Source organism: Thamnophis elegans, chromosome 10, assembly GCF_009769535.1.
Source record: "Thamnophis elegans isolate rThaEle1 chromosome 10, rThaEle1.pri, whole genome shotgun sequence".
In the NCBI taxonomy this organism is placed as follows: Eukaryota; Metazoa; Chordata; class Lepidosauria; order Squamata; family Colubridae; genus Thamnophis; species Thamnophis elegans.
In genome coordinates this window covers 66,740,089-66,757,266 of record NC_045550.1, presented here as the reverse complement: position 1 = coordinate 66,757,266, position 17,178 = coordinate 66,740,089, and the positions used below count along the sequence as shown (strand labels likewise).

Sequence of the window (17,178 nt, the reverse complement as noted above, 5' to 3'; positions counted from 1 at the left end):
AAATCACATGACCATGGGATTGCTGTGGTGATCGTAAGTTTGAAAAACGGTCATAAGTCATTTTTTCAGTGCCGTTGAAACTTCAAACAGTCACTAAGCGAATTGTTGTTAAGTCGAGGACTACCTGTACTTAGGATGAGACACATTGGTAGTTTTTCGTGCCAAAGGTGGAGATTTCCCTTGGTGTATTGGTCTCGTTTCAGACAGAATCATAAAATTAAAGTTGCATAAAATCAACTGTCGGGGTTCCAAATAGCATCCAAAATTAAACCAGAGTCCGAGGCAAAGTATTGCTCAAAGTTCCAATTGATGAAGGGAGCCATGTTGGCACATCTGGGAAAACCCGAATCTGAAAGCTTCCCGGTTTTCCCCACCCAGTTGAAAGTTCAAGATCCTGCCCCCACACCCACAAATCCATCCCATGGTCCAATCATCCAATGCCATTCTGGCAGTTTCACCCATCCAGTTCCGGTCAGGTGCAGAGACAAAGGATGACCTTGGTTTTCTAGAAAGAATTTTGTTATAGCTACTTATCATCTAACTCCTTACAATCCCTCCCAAGGTGGCGCAGTGGTTAAATGCAGCACTGCAGGCTACTGCTAGATCAGCAGGTCAGCGGTTCAAATCTCACCGGCTCAGGGTTGACTCAGCCTTCCATCCTTCCGAGGTGGGTAAAATGAGGACCCAGATTGTTGGGGGCAATATGCTGACTCTCTGTAAACCGCTTAGAGAGGCCTGAAAGGCCTATGAAGCGGTATATAAGTCTACTGCTATTGCTATTGCTATTGCTCTCATTTTCCCACCATAAAAATTGCATAGCAGAATAATAGAAAGTGTGGCAGGCCAAAGATCCGAAAGGAAAGATGGCTGCAGGCCTGACATCAACCTTGTTTTGTTCTTCTTTTGTAGGTAGCCGAGCTGTTTACAGATAATTTTGATTATCAAACTCTGGATGACTTTGTCCGTGGCTTGTTGGTGAATGAAGAGGTAAATACGTAGCGAAGGCGTCTGTGGCCGAGTGGTAGTCCTCTTCCAAATCATGAAGATCCAGGGCAAGGGTTGGCAACCTTAAACACTCAAAGAACCACAATGGTTCTAACTGGAAGCCTCCTTTTCAATTCTGGAGCTGACCGGAAGACTGGTTCCCCCACCATAGAGTGTTCGGAATGATAGCCGAAATCGTGTGCTCCCCCATGCTCCGGAGGCCGGAAACAGGCTCATTTCTGGACTTCTGGAAGTCCCATTTTTTGCCCTCCCCAGGCTCTGGAGGCTTTCCTCCAGCCTCTGGGAGGACGGAAACAGTTTCCCTCCGAAGCCACCTGGCACCAAAAATGGAGCATGTGTGTGTGCTTTCCCTGTGCCCCCCCCCCTGCGCATGTGCGCACAACCTCCATGCACATGCCCCCCTCCCGCAAATGTGCATGTGTCTTCCGGCAGAGACCCGGAAATCAGCTGACCAGCAGGAGGCACATGCACATGTGCAGTGAAGCTGACCTGGGTGATGGCTCGCGTGCCCTCAAATAGGTTTCCCATCACGGGTAGAGGGTCTCCTGTTTGAGCGGGGAGTTGGATTCCTAAGGTCCTTTCCAACTCCCTTATTCTGTTCTGTTGTTGGAAAAGAAGGTCCAAGATCTTTCCTGACAGCCTTTCTCTGTTTTTCAGGTCCTGGGCAACCAGATCCACATGTACGTGACGTCAGAAGAATACGGTGCCTCCATTTCCAATTTGTCGATGTACGAGTCGGTGTCCTCCGACATCCTGCAGCGCTGGGTCTATCCCATCACCCCAGAAATGAACTTCATCAACGAGAAGCCGAGCTGCACTCACTCCCGGCACAATATCTACCGGGGGGCAGAAGTGAGCCTGGGCCACGAGAGTGTGCTGGAAGAGAATGTTCTCATTGGGCAAAGAACATCCGTGGGCACGAAATGCTGCATCACCAACAGCGTCATTGGGCCCAATTGCAAAATAGGTACGTCGCGATGCCCACAAAATAGGACCATGTTTGGGGGCCTGAGGAGTCCTGGTGTCGACCTCCGGGTGCAGAAAACATGACGGGAAGAAGTCTTAATACAGATAGTCCTTGACTTACGACCACGACTTACGACCACGACTTACGACCCCAAATTTCTGTGGTTAAACAAAGCATTTGTTGAGGGAGTTCTGCCCCATGTTACGACCTCATTTGACTCAGTCATTAAGTGAATCCTTGCAGTTGTTAAGTTAGTCACCCAGTTGTTCAGTGAATCTGGCTTCCTTGATGATATTGCTTGGCACAAGGTCGCAAAAGCGGATCACCTGACACCGCGAGACTGCGACCGTCATAAATATGAACCAAGTTGCCGAGCGGCTGGATTTTGATCCATGTGACCACATGGAGGCTGCAACGGCTGTAAGTGTGTGAAACGGTCACACTTTTTTTCCCAGTGTGCCGTTGTAATTTTGGGCGGGCGCTAAATGAAGTGTTGTAAGTCGAGGACGACCTGTAATTGTTGAACCCCAGAGGGGAGGTGATGTAAAATATGAGGGCTGGATCAAACGACTGTTCCCATCGCAGAGATTTGGTGCAGTTGCTAATTTACTGGAGGGGAATTTGCAGCTAACTGACTTTCAGAGGCAAAAATCAGACAGGGAGAGAATGTTGGGTGGCTTGCAGTGGTCTAGACCAGGGGTCTCCAATCTTTCGGACGTCAGGGACCACTAAATTCATCATTTTAAATCCCACAGACCACTAATATGATCTGCCTAATGACTGGCTGGGTGGGCATGGCTAGGTGGTCAAGTAACTAGGTAGGTGTGGCCAACATGATGTCACTCACATCGAGGGCATCTCTCCAGCCTCTACTTGCCCCTCCCCTCCCAGCCACTCCTCTCCACCCCGCCTGGGCTCCTTAGGGCCCCAACAGGAAGCAGTTGCTGGAGCTGAGCAGCCACCAGGAGAAAGAGTTGGCAAAACAGCTCAGTTCCAATTGTATCTGACTGAGAAGGAGGCTCAGCAGAAGCACCTCACTGAGGACTAGGAGCATGGGCTTTCCAAGCAGAGGGAAGACCTGCGGGAGTGCAACGGCAGGTACTGGCTCCTGGAGGCTCCTGGAGGCTCAGCGGACTGAGATGGTCAGCCAGTTCCAGGCCATGATGCAGTCCCACTGGAACAAGGCCCTCCGACTCTTCGCCACCAGCGGCTCTTCCCTCCAGCCTTCACCCAAAGCCCCCCACCAGAAGGCCAAAGCAGACCCCCAAATTGGAATTTCTGCCCCCCTCCGACCCCCATGAAAAGACCCCCAAGGGGGAGACTCTCTGCAGCCACACAAACGTTCATTTTTGCTGCAGTTCTTAAGCGAATCTGGCATCCCCCATTGACTTTGGAAGCCAGCTGGCACATTACAAATGATTATCACGTATGACTCCAGGATAGTGCAATTCTCAGAAATACATGCCAGACGACCAGCACCCAAATTTTGGTCATGTGGCCATTGGGTGAGTAGCTTTTTCCAGGCAGTCGTAACTTTCAACGCTCACTGAAGCAATGGTTGTAAGTCGAGGACTGTCTGTAAACATGGCTTAGGAGCAGCGAGAGTTTACATAAAGTGCTAAAGAAAAACAAGCCATTTTATGTTGTGAGACAATGAATAGACCCAACTAACTTAGCTGTTGTAAGCAAACACCTGGATGAGTACGGCATAAAGTGATGGTTTGTTTTTTGGGTACTGAACAGGTAACGGTGTCCATCTGGACCGGGCATTTCTGTGGAACGATGTCCATATAGGAGACGGTGTAAAAATCTATCAGTCCGTCGTTTGTGATGAGGCAGAGGTGAAGGAAGGCGTAACGTTGAACCCTCATTGCGTCCTTACTTCCCAGGTGAGTTAGAGGAGGCATGTTTTCATTATTCTTTTATTTTTGCTCTGGGAGAGCAATGTTTCTTAACCTTGGTATCCAAAAGGTGCTTTTTTTTTCAAGAGGCAACTGGTGGTTGTTATTAGTTGTGAAGTCGTGTCCGTCCCATCGCAACCCCATGGACAACGTTCCTCCAGGCCTTCCTGTCCTCCCCCCTCCTCTGGAGTCCATTTAAGCTCAGCTTTGGAAGCATTGGCAGAAGTGAAAATGGGGAAGGCCACTTTGGAGCCAGAATGGGAGCAGTTGATAAAATAATAATGTTAGTGACCAACGTGAGCTATTGTAAGTTTTGCAACTGCTAGCAAACTTTGTGTGCCGGACTGTTTGTATGATTATGGACTATGTTATTTGGATTATCCCTTCCTTCTCATTAGGCGGCCAAAGTCTTTGAGTTTCCTCTTCAGGATCTGACCTTCTAAAGAGCAGCCAGGGTTGATCTCCTCTAGGACTGACCGGTTGGATGGCCTTGCAGTCCAAGGGACTCGCAGGAGTCCTTCTCCAGCACCAGAGTTCAAAGGCCTCCATTCTTTGGCGTTCAGCCTTTCTTCTTCACTACAACCATTCATTGCAATTGTAGGTTTATTGTACGCTAAAGCTCTCCACTAGAATCTGGAAATAGAAACTACTAATGGTGAAAACAAATTGGCGGTACATAAGAGTCAAAGAAATTGAAGGTGGACTCGTCTTAGCTCTCTTGTGGATATGAAGGGACTCCAGACTGATGACGCGTTTGACACCTTCAGCCTGGTCCTCTCCTACAGGCAGTCTCAGATCCTTATTCTCAAGATTACAACCTTTCCCCATCCTTATCTGCAGGAACTGGGGATGTCTAGTTTAATGAAAAGAAGGACCAGGGGAGACATGATAGCAGTCTTCCAATATCTCAGGGGCTGCCACAAAGAAGAGGGAGTCAAACTATTCTCCAAAGCACCTGAAGGTAGAACAAGAAGCAATGGGTGGAAACTAATCAAGGAGAGAAGCAACTTAGAACTGAGGAGAAATTTCCTGACAGTGAGAACAATTAATCAGTGGAATAACTTGCCTCCAGAAATTGTGAATGCCCCAACACTGGAAGTCTTTAAGAAGATGTTGGATAGCCATTTGTCTGGAACAGTATAGGGCAGTGATGGGTAACCTTTTTGGCATGGTGTGTCAAAAATCGGCAAAAAATCGAGCATAACTCACGTTGTGTGTCACTTCGACAAAAACATAATTTTGCGCAATTTATAGTTTAAACTACAAAAATGTATAATTGCAATATATAATTGTATTTAATAAACCAAAAACAAATTATTTAACATACCTGCTTAGTAACTTCTTTGTTCATCAGTCGATTTCGTATGTTGCCCTTGATATTATTGAACTTGTTTGGGGTGCCGTGAACCAGGGCTGTGGAGTCGGCTGCTTCCAGCTCCACGTCCTCATCAACATGCCGCTCCAGCCCGCCCCTGCTATGAATATTCCTAGTGATGCGAGGGCGAAGAATATGAATATTCATAGCGGGGGCGGGCCGGAGCGGCATGTTGATGAGGACGTGGAGCTGGAAGCAGCAGACTCCACAGCCCTGCCGTGAACTGAGATAAGTGAGGGGGAGGGCGAATTCTTTAACTAACCAGGAGTAGACTCTCTGTGCCGGCCTGACTGGAGAGAGGCGCGCACTGTTCACGCGCTCCTCTCCTGCGGGTCCTCCCTCGCCGCGCTGATGACGTGTGTGCGCACGGCACGCACGCCTTACCAGCAGCCCCTGCGCTCAGAAAGGGGCGGCGGTGATACAGTAAGTGAGTGTGGGCAGGGGAGATCACACGTCCCGCCCCCCCGTTCCTCCAGCACAGATTCTTTCATCCTCGGCGGCCGTGCAGGAGCCGAGGATGAATCGCATGAAATCCTGTGCGTGTCACCCCAAATGGCTACGCGTGTCAGCACTGACACGCGTGTCATAGGTTCGCCATCACTGGTATAGGGTTTCCTGCCTAGGCAGGGGGTTGGACCGCCAAGGTCCCTTCCAACTCTGCTATTGTATTGTATAATTTTTATCTAAACAGTTTATAATGGAACGCAGCACCCTGTCCTTCCCCCAGCCCTGCTGAAGCCTGCAGAGTGCTCCTGGGGGCCGGCGAGGACAAAAAAATATCTTTTTTTCTTACTTACCTCTTCGAAATCTTGGTGCGCCTTATACACCAGTGCGTCTTATGGTCCAAAAAATATGGTATATGAATTGGGGGGGAGGGGCTTGAATCCTGCAAGCCTTTTTTTTGATTTCCCGGAGGGAGTAAATCTGGAAACGTTGCTTAATTGTAGGTGGTGGTGGGCCCTAACAAGGCCTTTCCAGAAGGCACAGTCCTATCCTTGCATCCTGCAGATGAAGAAGAGTACGATGATGATGAGTTCAGCGACGAGGAGGGTGTGAACAAGGAGGAGAGCAAAGTGAAGCAGAAAGGTACGGGGAGAACCTGGTCCCTGCGATTTGTTGGAGAGCGAGACTGTTCTCCTGTGGTTTTCTAAGGGTGCCACAATAGCAGTCGGACCTGGTTACTTGAGAGACCGCCTCCTGCCAGTCACCTCCCAAAGACCTATTAGATCTCACAGACTAGGCCTCCTCCAAATTCCATCTGCCGGCCAATGTTGGCTGGCGACCCCCCCCCCCGGGGGAGGGCCTTCTCTGTGGCTGCTCCGGCCCTATGGAACGATCTCCCCGTTGAGATCCGGACCCTTACTACCCTTCCGGCCTTCCGCAAAGCAACTAAGACCTGGCTGTTCCGGCAGGCCTGGGCTGCTGAACTATCCAGCCCCCTTCGAGGTTACGACTGTTGTTGAATTTTTTAAATTGCTGCTTTCTATTTTTATTTTTGTACCCCCTCCCCTTTTTATTGTTAGCCGCCCTGAGTCTTCCGGGAATAGGGCGCCATACAAGCCAAATAAATCAAATCAAACCAGTCTTCCAATATCTGAGGGGCTGCCACAAAGAAGGAGGGGGGGCAAACTATTCTCCAAAGCTCCTGAAGGCAGGACCAGAAGCAACGGATGGAAACTAACCAAGGAGAGAAGCAACCTAGAACTAAGGAGAAATTTCCTGACAGAACCCATTAACCAGTGGAACGACTTGCCACCAGAGGTTGTTGGGTGCTCTTATCACTGGAGGTTTTTAAAAAGAGACCGGACAGCCATTTGTCTGACATGGGTCTCCTGCTTGAGCAGGGGCTTTGGACTAGCGGACCTCTTAAGGTCCCTTCCAATTCTGTGACTCTGTTATTCTCTTCTGCCTTTTCCCCATAGAGTCTTCCCTTGGGAGCCTGCTAAGGATTTAAGGATAAGGATTAATAACTGCTAAGGATTAAGCAGCTAGAGAAAGAATCTGCTTTGAATGAGTAGGTGGGAAGGAGATGATGATGGAGTGGTGGAGGGAAAGTGGGCTCCAGTCTCTGACTCCTATTTGGATACAGTTGAAATCCCCTTTTTCAGCCATTTTATTTTACTCAGCTTTTGTTGTTCTTGTGGTGCAAATACCTTCTTTTTTTTTTTAATTAGAATTGTGTCCTTCCTTTCGTTCAAGAGCTTTAGCTGTTTTATATATATGTAGCTCTCTCTTTACTCCTACTTTTTGACAAAAGAGAATATTTGTAGCTCAGGGTTGAACTGTGGGGTCCTTGGTGCTCTCTGAGCTTTGTGGTTTTCTTGCAGACGTTTCATTACCAAACTAGGCAACATCATCAGTGCTCCCTCCTAGATTTCCCCCCAATATTGCAAGGGACGTCAGGCAGAGAGAGAAATTTTTGGTGGCCAAGAACAGACTTGCGCCTCGGTGTCCTTGATCCTAGTTCCAGACCTGTCAGCATCAGGAAAATCAGGAGATCCAAACAGTTCAAATGCATATAAAGATTTATTGCAAGCAAAAGCTGTCTACAAGAATCTGAACTACTAACCGTCATGGGAAATTAGCAGGAGAATAGAAAGGAATTCAAGATAGGCTGGATTAGATCTCTTGTGGGGGCGAAGGGATTCGTGACTGTTTGATGCATTTGACCCCTCCCTCGGACTCAACCTGATCATTTCCTACAACACCTTTACCATCACTCCATGTACCGTATTTTTCATAGTATAAGACGCACCTAGCTTTTGGGGAGGAAAACGGGGGGGGGGGGGGGAATCTGCCTCTGCCTCCCAGCAATTTGCCTCCTTGCAGCAAACAGCCTGTTTCAGTTTCAGCACAGCCTGATTAGCACAAGCAGCTGATTGTCGGGCCTTCCAACGATCAGCTGTTTCAGGCTGCAGGGACCCGGATTGTTGGGGGCAAGGGGCTGACTATAAACCGCTTAGAGAGGGCTGCAAAAGCACTGTGAAGCGGTATATAAGTCTTAAGTGCTATTGCTAGTGCTAAAAGGCATCATTGCTTAGGCTAGATGGGGTGAGGGCCTAAGAATGCTGTCCCTGATCCACCATCTTCCATTCTAGCTCTTCCCAATTTGGTGCTAGGATTAGAAAAGCTAGCTAATGAGGTAGATTTGAGGGGTCCTTGGTGCTCTTCCAGACTTCTCGTTGCTCAAACTAGGTAACATCATCAGTGCTAGAAGGGAACAGGGTTTGTAGAGGTGGTGGAGGAGGAGGAGGAGGGGCATTATGGAGACCTTGGTGCTCTCTGAACTTTGCTGATTCCTTACAGATGTTTCATTACCCAAACTAGGTAACATCATCAGTACTAGAAGGAATAGCAATAGCAATAGCAGTTAGACTTATATACTGCTTCATAGGGCTTTCAGCCCTCTCTAAGCAGTTTACAGAGTCAGCATATCGCCCCCACAGTCTGGGTCCTCATTTCACCCACCTCGGAAGGATGGAAGGCTGAGTCAACCTTGAGCCGGTGAGATTAGAACCGCCGAACTGCAGATAACAGTCAGCTGAAGTGGCCTGCAGTACTGCACCCTAACCACTGCGCCACCTCGGCTCTTGCAATGGGGCGGGGGGGGGGGGGATGACCAACCTCCGATAGCATTAAGGACCCCTCGCTTCAGCCTTGAGCTACAAATATTCTCCTTTGAAGTAGACTTTTTTAGGGACCGCTGTCAATGCATGTTTCTTTTGTTTAATTAGCACCCCCCACCCAATGATGGCAATCAAGCCGACATTAATTTTCTACTTCAGGCTACAACACAGAAGAGGTTGGCTTAGAAGGCAGGGGTTACCTTTGGAAAGCAGCCGACGAAAACGAAGCAGACCAGGAGGAACAAAGACACAGCCTTTGGGGTAAGCCAAGTGGAGCATATTCCGAACGCCATGACCAGCATGGAATGACGTGTTGTCCCACAGCCCTCTTTCCTCCATCTTAACTAGGCCTCACCGTCAAGTGTGAAGACGAAAGTGATTCTGACAGTGAGATAAACTTTGGGTCCGTGCAGACGGACAGCTGGACAGATTCCCCTCAGATGGACGACATCGAAGGTAATCTTATTTCTCCCTTTTGTGGCAGGGTGTTGACTCTCGATACACCTTCCTGCATGGCACTGAAAGGGAAACTGAATTGAGCACGGAAGAAAAAAAGAGCTTTCTGGCTTTCAGAATGGAGGCCCAAGGTTGGTTTGATCAGCTCTTCATCCAGCTGAGTACTGACTCAGCTTCTCATCTGCTCTTGATTTCAGTTTTCCAGAAAGAGGTGCTGGGGACTTTGCAAAGAGGTGAAGAAGAGAAAATCTCTTGCGACAATCTGGTTCTGGAGATCAACTCTCTCAAGTAAGATATGGGTCAGGGCTTTTGTGACTTTAGGAGAAAGGGGTGCTGTCCAGAGGGAGGCATGGTCCATGACCTGGAGAGGTAGGTGGCCATTCTCCCACTTTGTGGACACCAGCATTTGGTTTATTATTTAAATTTAAACTGGGGCATTAGGGAATGAATGACAATGAAATTTTGTTCTGGACATGCATTTGTTTAGACAATTTAAATCAGAGGTAGGTTTCACATAATTTTACCACTGGTTCACCGCACACCAAAAATGTGAGCGTGTGTCCTTCCATGCATGCTTTTTGTTTGCGCACGTGGCTTGCATGCGCGCGGCTTAGAAAACGTGGCTAAATAGGACGGCATAGCGCCGTGGTCGCCCTATCACCATGATGGCGAACCTATGGCACATGTGTCACAGGTGGCAGGTGGAGCCATTTGTCAGGGCACGCGAGGCTTTCCCTGTCAGCTGGTCAGCGCATGCTGGCCAGCTGACGTCAGCCTTCTTTTGAGGCCATTTTTCACCCTCCGGAGGCTTCAGGAGCTTCCTTGAAGCCTCCGGAACATGAAAAACTGGCCCTATGGGCAAACTGGAAGTTCAGGAACAAATTTCCTAGGGCCAGTTTTAGCTCTCCAGAGCCTTCCGGGACCTCAATAGGCTTCCCTGAAGGCTCTTAGAGGGCAAAAAACAACAGTACGAGCAAACCAGAAGTGACTTCGGGTTGCTCGTAGGGCCGGTTTTAGCCCCCCAGAGCCCTCAGAGAAGCCCCTGAAGGCTCTGGAGGCCTAAAACCGGCCCTACGAGCAACCCGGAAGTTTGTTCCCGAACTTCCGGTTTGCCCGTGGGCCAGTTTTTTGTGCTCCGGAGGCTTCAGGGAAACTCCTGAAGCCTCCGGAGGGCCTCTGAGTGGCGGTGGCGGGGGAGGCTGTTTTCACCCTCCCCAGGCTCCTATAAAGCCTCTGGAGCGTGAAAAAAGCACGCCAAAAATGGGGAGGTGGTGCTGGTCGTGCGCACATGCACACTGGGGTCATGCGCAAAGCATGGGTGTGGTACGCCTGCACACGACCCCCCTGCACTCCCTCTGCTTTTGGCACACGAGCCAAAAAAGGTTTGCCATCACTGTCCTATCAGTTCACCCAAACCGGTCCGAACCGGCTGAATACCACCACTGGTTTTAAATGTTTAGTCCTGCTCTTCTCTGTATATGACTTTTTATTGTTTTATCAATGTATACAATACAAAGAAAAATAAAAAAAGGAAATTAAGGCAAGGAAAAAGAAAGGGGGAAGGAAAATACGAGGTCGAAGGGAAGGAAGGAAAAGGCGTTGACTTCCGACTCTTTTTAGCACAGTATAAGATAATAATTGATTTAACCTGCTTTGTCTTCCTTGCTGTTGAAATCCTATCTTAGTCCCGCTCTTGTGTCTGTGCCCCTTGGGGAGGTCATTCCTGTTCCAGCAGCATCAGAAAAGCTGTACGTTGTCTTAAGACGGAGGGAACGCAGGAAGGTTGGCATGGCCTGTAAATAACAAGGACGGCTGTTAACAGTTCTCCATCCCTTTGCAGATACGCCTACAACATTAGTCTGAAAGAAGTGATGGCGGTACTTAGCAAAGTTGTGTTGGAATACCCTCTGCAGAAGATGAGCGCGGAAATGGATCCTCAGGATTACGGCACCCTGATAGTCTCTGTGAGCATCCACCTTCCCTTGGTTTAGCCTGCCTTTAAATGCCTTGAGGGTTTCTTCTGCCCAGAGTGTCAGGGGTTGGTTGTTTCAGACAGGTAGGTAAGCTGAAAGATGGAGGATGCACTGCGAAGGTGCCAAGGAGTCTTGTCAGGGCTTTTTTCATGGTTTACTAGCTGATGACCTGGTCTTGCCCGGGTATTTATAGACATTGAGGCGTTTGTCTGACGGGGAGCCATTGAGAGAAGCTGTTCTTTCCCCTACTTCCATGCCCATCGTCCCTGCCCTCTCCCTTCCCCCTCCCATGCGTTCCTCTTTCCCACCGTGTCTACGATCCTGGCGCTTTGTCCTGAATCCATCAGATCCACTGGAGGGCAAACGTTCACATCTGCCGATCCCAGGTTCTCAGAAAAGGAGCCAACATCCAGTCTGAACATCTGGCTGACTGAGAAATGGACCCTAATAAAGAAGGAAACAAAGCAAAATATTCGAAGGACCACTAAGCCTCTTTCTGCTCTTCCCCCCCCCCCCCCCTGTTTCTATCCATCTGTTTGTTTAAGTAATAATTTCACGCCTCCCGAAGGGTGCCTGAAATACAGCCTTAAACGGGAAGAGATTCTAAGATTTGTGAAAATTGGGCTGGCCTCCTAATGCCAACTAAGTTGTAATTTGAGAAGAACATAAGTGGCCCATATTCAAAAGCGGGCTAGGGTCTTGACAAAAATGTGCAAAAACAGACAAATATTACTTTCTCTCTTTCTTTCTTACTCCCAATTCTTGCTTCTCTTCTAATATTTCAATTGTTTTTATCCTGTTGCAAATTTCATCATTAAAATTATTTTGTTTTTAAAATCAAAAACAATATTCATTTTATAGCTTTATAAAAAGCAGTAAATTATATCTTCTTGCAATGTTTATTCTTTGTGGGCTGTGGGTGCTTTATCGCTGGAGGTTTTTAAGAAGAGACTGGACAGGCACTTACCTGAAATGGTGTAAAATCTGCTTGAGGAGGGGGATGGACTAGAAGATCTCCTAGGTCCCTTCCAGATCCATTCTATATTCTGTTCTATTTCTAGTTCTAGTTTAGTCTAGTCTAGTCTATTCCAATCTACTATTCTATCCTATCCTATCCTATTCTACTCTGTTCACTCCACTCCACTCTATTCTATTTTTTTTCTAAATTCTATTCTATTCTATTCTTTTTCTAAATTTTATTCTATTTTATTCATTTTCTAAATTCTGTTCTTTTCCTAAATTCTATTCTATTCTTTTTCTAAATTCTAATCTATTCATTTTCTAAATTCTATTCTTTTCCTAAATTCTATTCCCTTTTTCTAAATTCTGTTCTATTCTTTTTCTAATTTCTATTCTATATTCTGTCCTCTGTTCTGTTCTATTCCGTTCCATTCCATTCAATGCAAGAGCTATTAACAATTTCCAGTTCCAGATTCTTCTATATATTTATTTGTTTATTTAAACCCCCCCTCCTTTTTTTTTTAACCATTCAACCTTCTTTGCTCCCCTTTCTCCCAGTTGCTGAAGAATTGGGCTCCGCTCTTCAAGAACTACATCAAGCGACCGTCCGATCACTTGGATTCTTTGCATGCCATCGAAGAGTTCTTCTTGGAACACGAGAAGCTGACCACGGTTCTGACCAAAGTAAGCTTCCCGTGGGTGTTGACAGGCTAGCTGGAGGTCGATCCCGGGCTGAACAATGAATGACCTGTTGGTTGAATTGCGATTTCCTTCTGTCTCTTAAATCCATGGGAAGGTGCCATGTTCCTGTCACCAAGGTTGGGTGAAGGACTTGCTTGCCAATCCCTGAAAGGTTCCCGATTGCTTGGAAAGACATTGAGTCCACCCAGTTTAAGCTACCACCTCTGCTGTAACTTGCTTGTTGGAAACGAAGACAGGTAGTCCTCAAATTACAACCAAAATTGAGCCCGAAATTTCGGTTGCTAAGCGGGACAGTGATTAAGTGAGCTTTGGCCCCTTTGACGACCTTTCTTGCTCAGTCATCAAGGGACTCCCTGAAGCTGTTAAGTTAGTAACACGGTTATTTAGGTGAATCTGGCTTCCCCATTGACTTTGCTTGTCATACGGTCGCAAAAGGGGGATCACATGAGCCCGTGCCCCCATGGGTCTTCCCACATCAAGCTTGATTGACATCTAATACCACCTAATGTCCTTGATAGAAGAATGTTTCAAACTTTGTTCCTCCCCATTAATTTCGGTGATCTGTTTCCCCCTGTAAGTACCATATTTTTCAGAGTATAAGACCCTCCGAAGTATAGGACGCACCTAGCTTTTGGGGAGGAAAACAAGGGAACAATATCTGCCTCTGCCTCCCAGCAATTTGCCTCCCAAACCCTCTGCATTCCTCGTTTTTTGCAAAACAAAAAAAGGGCATGTAGAGCTTTGGGAGGCTTGTAGAGTCCTCCAAGGGGCTGAGGGGGGCCCAAAAACAAACAAAATATGACCCATTTCTTTGCAAAATGGGCCGTTTTTTTGCAAAACAAAAGAGTATGCAGAAGCTTTGGGAGGCTTGTAGGGTGCTCGTGGGGGCTGAGGGCCCCCCCAAAACTGCCCCTTTTTTGCCCTCCCCAGCCCCCAGGAGCACTTTGCAAGCCTCCCAAACCCTCTGCATGTCCATTGTTGCAAAGGGAGTGGGGTTTCAGTAGGCCAAAAATGCTGTATTCAGTGTATAAGATGCACCCAGTTTTTCATCCTCTTTTTTTTTTAGGGAAAAGGGTGCATCTTATACTCCTAAAAATACGGTAATTCTTTATTTCGCTTAGCGCTGTCCCAGTGTTCCTGACCATATGTAAACCCAGCTTCTCCTGTGGTCCTTGTAGGTCCTGTTGAGATTCTATAAACTGGAAATCTTAGCAGAAGAGATGATTCTCACCTGGTTTTCTGAACGGGACCTGTCAGATAAAAGCAGGCAGCTTCGTAAAAACCGGCAGGTGAGTTACCATCAGTGGGGAGGATCAAGAGATTGTTGAGCCATATCCACCCATCACAACTATTTATACCTCATCCCAAGATGCCAGGTGGTTTGCAAACATTAAAACCACAATAAAAGCAAATAGAGTAACTTGCTGCATAAAAAGCAGAATGTATAAAATCAAATCCAAGCAAAATCACACCCCTGTTCTGACTGAGGCTTCCCAAGAGCATGAAAGAAATTTCTTGTGCCAACAAAAAACCCTTTCATTAATTGACTGTGAATTCTGCTCATTCTCATCCAGCAAAGTCTTTCCAGGGAGGATTTATAGTCACAAACCTTATCTAGCTTGGAGAGCTGCCAGGCCGAGATCTGCAGAACTTGGCAAGGAGCCTCGGAAAGTCACGAACCAATGAAGCGAACTAATGGTCTCCTGCAAACTCCACTCCCCTTTCGTTCCTCTTTTATTTCCTCTGGGAGGGGCCATTCATCGTCCACCTGTGGCCTTACTCCCAAGTTGACCCCTGTTCTTTAGCTGTTCCCTTTGTCTGGAAACTCATCTTGACACATATCTGGTGAAAAACGACTCTGAAAAGTCCTGCGGTTTTTCACCTAATCAAAAGCAAAAAAAATTCTCTCAACCCCAAACAGTCAGTCACATGGTCCAAGGCACTGTTCGAAAGTCTGGCGATATCACTCCTCCTCCCTCCGACCAGGTGTGAGCATGTCCTTGGTTCCCAAGAGAAAGTATTTTATTTTGACTACACAAACCTCTCTACCTCTAATCCCCCCTCCCTATCCCTCAGCTCTAGTGTGGCAGCACTGAAGCTCCAAGATGGCTTCGGCTGGGCCAGCTTCAGGGTTGACACCTGCAGTTGAAATCCAAGATTAGGTTTAGGTTTAGGTTTTATTGGGATTTATATGCCGCCCTTTTCCCTGAGGGGACTCAGGGCGGCTTACAACCACAGGGGAGGGGAAGTGCAAGGTCAAAACAAACACTTTGTGAACAAAAGAAAAATAATAAAACACAACTTTCATTCAGCAATCAAACACTCGGGCGGGTAATTGGAAACCTATCCCCAGGCCTGCTGGGAGAGCCAGATCTTGAGGGCTGCGCGGAAGGTCTGGATCGTGGTGAGGGTGCGGATCTCCATGGGGAGCTCGTTCCATAGGGTCGGGGCAGCAACAGAAAAGGCTCTCCTCCGTGTGGTCGCCAGTCGACATTGACTGGCAGATGGAATTCGGAGGAGGCCCAGTCTGTGCGATCTGATTGGTCGATTTAGGGAGGTAATCGGCAGAAGGCGGTCTCTCAAGTACCCAGATCCACTACCATGGAGATCTGAAGTGCAGCAACCTACCATGTTTCCCCAAAAATAAGACAGGGTCTTATTTTCTTTTGACCCCTGAAATAAGCGCTTGGCCTTATTTTTGGGGAGGTCTTACTATTTTTGAGGTTCAGGAGGAGGCGAGCGTGGTCACTTCACGGCTGCTGCTGTGTAGCAATATTTCCGGGGAGGGCTAATTTTCAGGGGAGGGCTTATTTTAGCTCATGCGCTCAAAAGCCTAATTGGGCTTATTATCCAAGGAGGACTTATTTTTAGGGAAACAGGGTATGAAAGGAATTTTTATGGGTATGTTTATTGTCAAGACATTTCAGGTGGTTCTTCCTAGGAGTCACCGCCGCTGCATGTCGCTCGTCTCTCACCCTGGCATTGTTTTGCAGCTTCAGAAGTTCATCCAGTGGCTTGAGGAAGCAGAGGAAGAGTCGTCCGAAGGAGAGCGAAACTGACCTGGGGGCCTCCGTCCGAAAGAAAGACGAGCTTTGCTCTCTTTCTCAGAAGAAGGAAGGCCCAAAGCACCCATCGTGGCCAAAGGAGATGGCTGAAGAGCAAGAAGAAATCCTGTGCATGGCCCCCCCTGTGCATGTGGGATTCGAACTCTCGGCTGGCTGACAATCCTGTGGCTTATTTCGTTGTATATTTAATGTTCCTGGCAGACACCACGTGTGGGACGGGAGGAAACAATTGCTGGATAAACCAGAGACCTGTGTACTATTTAAAGTCTTTCTAAGGGTGTGTGTGCGCACACGCGTGTGTGCTTTTCGTATGTATGTTTGTGTGTATGTGTGTGTGTGTATATGTGTGTGTGTGTGTGTTTGTGTATATATATATATACATGTATTTATATGTATATGAATATACATATATATATTTAGTGTCACAACCCCTGGTAAGCCCCAATTATGGGAGGAAGCTAACTGCTTCCATCATCTGTCAATCGGCTCATCACAAGAGTCCATCACGACAGAAACCCAATATTTTTACTGTTGCCTTTGTTATATTTGTGTTTTTTTTATTTGTGCTGATAAATAAATAAAGGGAGACTAGTATAGATCTATTTCAAGCTATTTAGCTCTCATCAGCTAGCCATACCCTTACAGCACAGGTTCGAATCCCAGTAAGGGTATGGCTAGCTGATGAGAGCTAAATAGCTTGAAATAGATCTATACTAGTCTCCCTTTATTTATTTATCAGCACAAATAAAAAAAACAACACAAATATACATATATGTATATACATATGTATATATGTATATATACATATATGACACTAAATACATACATACATACACACACACACACACACACACACACACACATTTTTCTAACTATCCTAAAAATACGAGTTCCAGGTTTAACTATAAAAGAAGAGACAGACATTGCGATCTCCGGAACTTAAAATGTATTACCCACTTAGCTTTTGATAGCCTCTACTAACATTGTCAGAGTGTAAAAACTACCATTGAAGAGATATTCGCCTTTATACATCATTGATCAATTTGGCCATTGTGCTCGTGATAGGCCCATCCACCCCCCCCTCCCACCTATAATTAACTCTGTCATTTTTTTGCTTCAGACATGAAGCATAGGCTAACGAAAGCTAA

General features: G+C 47.0%; 1 protein-coding gene across 1 annotated transcript in view; it reads left to right on the top strand.

The window, feature by feature from the left end:
• EIF2B5 (eukaryotic translation initiation factor 2B subunit epsilon) overlaps positions 1-16,295 on the top strand; it is a 30,711-nt gene extending 14,416 nt beyond the window's left edge. The window contains exons 6-16 of the mRNA XM_032225881.1: positions 910-987; positions 1,663-1,972; positions 3,716-3,861; positions 6,196-6,334; positions 9,034-9,135; positions 9,223-9,330; positions 9,528-9,618; positions 11,171-11,294; positions 12,822-12,947; positions 14,144-14,254; positions 15,959-16,295. Coding sequence (XP_032081772.1) covers positions 910-987; positions 1,663-1,972; positions 3,716-3,861; positions 6,196-6,334; positions 9,034-9,135; positions 9,223-9,330; positions 9,528-9,618; positions 11,171-11,294; positions 12,822-12,947; positions 14,144-14,254; positions 15,959-16,024 — 1,401 coding nt within the window. The 3' untranslated portion in view covers positions 16,025-16,295. The remainder of the gene's footprint in view (positions 1-909; positions 988-1,662; positions 1,973-3,715; positions 3,862-6,195; positions 6,335-9,033; positions 9,136-9,222; positions 9,331-9,527; positions 9,619-11,170; positions 11,295-12,821; positions 12,948-14,143; positions 14,255-15,958) is intronic.
• Positions 16,296-17,178: the final 883 nt, after the last annotated feature.